At 46.7% G+C, this 3728-nt stretch overlaps 1 protein-coding gene across 1 annotated transcript in view; it reads right to left on the reverse strand.

Moving 5' to 3' along the window:
- Positions 1 to 1019, reverse strand: part of LOC108571473 (fat-like cadherin-related tumor suppressor homolog) — a 4568-nt gene extending 3549 nt beyond the window's left edge. Inside the window, exon 1 of the mRNA XM_017933528.1 lies at positions 196 to 1019. Within this exon, the coding sequence (XP_017789017.1) occupies positions 196 to 1019 (824 nt within the window). The remainder of the gene's footprint in view (positions 1 to 195) is intronic.
- Positions 1020 to 3728: the final 2709 nt, after the last annotated feature.

Below are 3728 nucleotides of genomic sequence, written 5' to 3' on the forward strand. Positions count from 1 at the left end.
ATAACATCCAGAAAAAGAAGCAAGAGAAAAAGAAACAAAAATGAGAAAGAAGAAAAATAAAAATGCTTGGACAAAATGGTTCGCGAGATCCGCCTAAAGATTTCCAGTCCGTCGTAAACGGTGGTCCCGAGGCGTGGACCGGCGATTCCGCGGGCTCATCAAACGAAACACGAGAATTCTATTACATGGACCTACCTGAGCGGCCTGGTGAGCGTTATTACCCCACTGACCGGGTGAACGGCGAACTGATCGGTCTCCTCGGCGAAGCTGTAATAAATCTCGCCATTCCTGCCGAGATCGGCGTCCTCGGCTATTACCCTGAGTATATTGCGGTGCAGCGGCGTGTCCTCCGTGATGGTCGCCTCGTACTCGGTCGGATAGAACAGCGGGTTCAGATCGTTCGTGTCCAAGATCGTCACCACCACGGTGGCGTCCGCTTCGAGTATCGTCACACGATTCTTTCCGTCGCCTTTCGCCAAGCTGGCGCGCACCTCTAACACGTAACGGTCCTTCCTCTCGCGATTCAACACGTCCACGTTACCGGTTCGAGTCCGAATCAACAGAAAACAAAAGTCACCGACCGTTCGTTCTTCCGCCTTGAAGAATTTGTCGCGATCGCCGCTCGTTATACGGAAACGTATGTCGAAGTTCGTGTCGGGCGACGCGAGCTTTATACCCATCCTCTCTTCCGGGACCACGTACGTCTTCCCGATCGAGTTCTCCGGGATCGAGACATTGTACAACGGTTGAGTGAAACGGAACTCTTGATCGGGAGGGAATGCAAAGTCCTCGGTGAAAGAGGCAGACGTGGACGTCGGGATCGTTGGGGAGAACGATCTTGTCACTGAGTTAGTGAAACTCAGGCTGCTGCTGATACCGCTGCTACTGCTGCTGCTTGCTGACGAGGAGAACGTGGTCGACGCGAAAGTGTCGGAAGACGGGGAACCCGCTGTGGCCGCGAACAGCCACAGCCACAACCATGGCCAGGCGAGCAGCACGCGCTGCTTCATCCTCCTCATCGTCGTGTCGCTAGCTCATCGTCAGCGATTTTTGCAAGTGAAATCCGTCGTTTCGTGGGTGAAACGAGGGAACCGTGGCTCCGTGGCCAGAGTCGTCCGTTCTTGTCGAATGGGCCGGACCTGTGAACAGAGATACGATGGTTAAGGAGAGGTTTTCTTAGCGGCCGGTGCAAGGGGAGGAGCAGTGAGATCGATTCGTGAGAAAAGCTGGATGAAGCGACAGCCGCCGCGCTAAATCCGGGTTATCCTTGACGACAGCCACTGGCTTCCGCTCGATCGAGCGTGATGAGTAGATGGTTTACCCGAAGGAGTTAAGGGAACGGCTATTGACAGGGTAAGACTCTATAGGGTCCTCGCTGAGGGATGTGGATGTTCGATCGATGTTGCATTGTGAAACACGCAATGCTACAACGTGTGGAAATGTGATTTCTATTGCGAACGTGGTATATTCTTGGTCTGATCACTCGACGCACATAATTTATACTTATCGAATTGTTATGTCGACTGGTACGATCAGTTTCCATAGGGATACGAGGTATTCGTGCGTTTATCGAGATTTATTGTTGTTGTCAAGAGCCACCTTTAACCCTTTCGGTACTGCAACAACGACCGAGAGTGCACTGTTCATACTTTCTCAAGGATGATACGAACTTATTATCGATTTATAAAATACGTCGTATTCAAAACAAACGCTGTCGAGGAGAAGTGCATGTCTGATTCAGATATACTCGATGAACTCGTCACGCGTCAGTCGACTGCAGTTGACAATTGTACCAAAAGGGTTAAGGAGAAACACGAGCCAAATTTGGTTACGCACAGATTTTACCTTAACCGACAATATTTCTCTTTATTAGACAAAGAAATAAGGCAAGATAGATGTAAAATATTGTAAACAGGATTATAATAAAAAGAAAAGGAAAAAAATATTTCTCTTTATTAGACAAACGTACGAATGTGACAGATTTTTCAGAAAATCTCGCCGAATTCAGGCATCTGATATGGAAAATAACAAAAGTGATCGCTTACTCGTAGGATATCTACAATGAACGATCGGTTGGAGATTGTGACTGCAGATGCAATTGCAGGATTAATACGAGATCGCGAGTTCGATTAATGCCAGCAGCGTGTACGTCGTTACGCGTCCATGACAGGCCCGTCGCGACCATCGATCTATCGTTCTCGCTTAATGAATTTAGCGAGCGTGGATTTCGTCGGACGATAATTTTTCGAGGGGTCGCGCCGGACGGAATTTACGAATTCAATAGTCGGGGGAGATAATTGATATCAATCGGAAACGCGTATCCAGGAATGGGGATTGTTAAACGCGCGGAAAATAACGTTCAATTTCCAGCGATATCCGCGGCTATTAAACCCGATGAAAAGTAAATCTGCTACGCCATTGACGTGCGATTGCGTTCAATTACGCGTGAACGATCTTTCGCGGCCCGACTTATCGTTCGCATTATTATCTTCCACGATGATTTTTTCCATTTCTTCCTTCAACTTATATTTTGCCATTTTTATCGGAGCGGTAAATGAATTTTAAATTGGAGGAAATACATGATTTGTTAGACAAGAAAGTTGCTTCTCAGTCCGAGACTTATCTTTCACCGTACTCGGGATTATAATTACATCGAACGTGTAGCGATTAGAAGGGACAGTCTACTTTTGTTGCTATTACCTTCGAACAGAATCTTGTGGCAATTTCCTCGCGTTACTACAAGTGTATGTTAATCTCAGTTTAGTATTTTATCTCGTACAGCATTAAATCGTTTCCTTTATCGTTCGCGAACACGTGCAATCACTTCAGAGATTTATCGTAAAGTTTTTCATTGATCAATCGAGATTTGAAAAACCCTTCGTAAAGTACACCGCGCGAAAATAGAAACGAAATAGAAATGTTTCTCAACGAAACTTCAAACCTGCTCTCCGTATCTAATCTTTACAATTTTTCGTTATTCGCCACAAATTGATCACCGACACCGACACGCAAACTGTACTTTAAATTTTGCGCCAGCATGGCTCTAGCGAAGTGTCGGCGCTATTACAGAAACGCCGGGTGGCACAGGTGCTAGCGTGGCTCACTCGGAACCTAGCCGGACCGGTGATCATTTCGACCGTGACAGTTTCAGTGGCGGGGTCTGATAACAGCGCGAAACGCTGGGATCCGATAACGGCTGGCCGCGATTTTGCCTATCTTCGAGCGTCCACGAACGGACTCTCTCTCGATCGGGCACTCGTGCTCTCTGCAATCTACAGTTCCTCGTCGGCCGTTTCCCAGTAGCGTCGATCCAGCTGATCAATATATTCAACGACGATAGAGCAGCAGCTACGGGAATTCGATATCGACCGAATCGACCGGCGGGAAAGCAGTGGAAACGCGTTCCAAGCGAAGTAGACTCGCGTGTCCTCGATCGCTTGATCGTGGAGGACTGGTCGGTGAATTTCTCGGCGCGGACTGTGTGTTGATTTTGGAATCGTGAATTCGAGGTTTTTTTCATTTGGGAAATTTGAATTTTTGAGTTTTTAAATATTTAAAGCTTTGGAACTTTCAAATATCTAAACTTTGGAATTTTCAAATACTTAAAATATCCAGTTTCAAATTTTTAAATTACCGATTTGGTTTAAAAAACCGCAATAATACTGCAAGAGCCAAGGAAAAAACGAGAAACCTAAGAACCGAGAATCGAACCCACGACCTTCAAACTG

This window comes from Habropoda laboriosa, unplaced genomic scaffold, assembly GCF_001263275.1.
Source record: "Habropoda laboriosa isolate 0110345459 unplaced genomic scaffold, ASM126327v1 scaffold40, whole genome shotgun sequence".
NCBI classification, from domain to species: Eukaryota; Metazoa; Arthropoda; class Insecta; order Hymenoptera; family Apidae; genus Habropoda; species Habropoda laboriosa.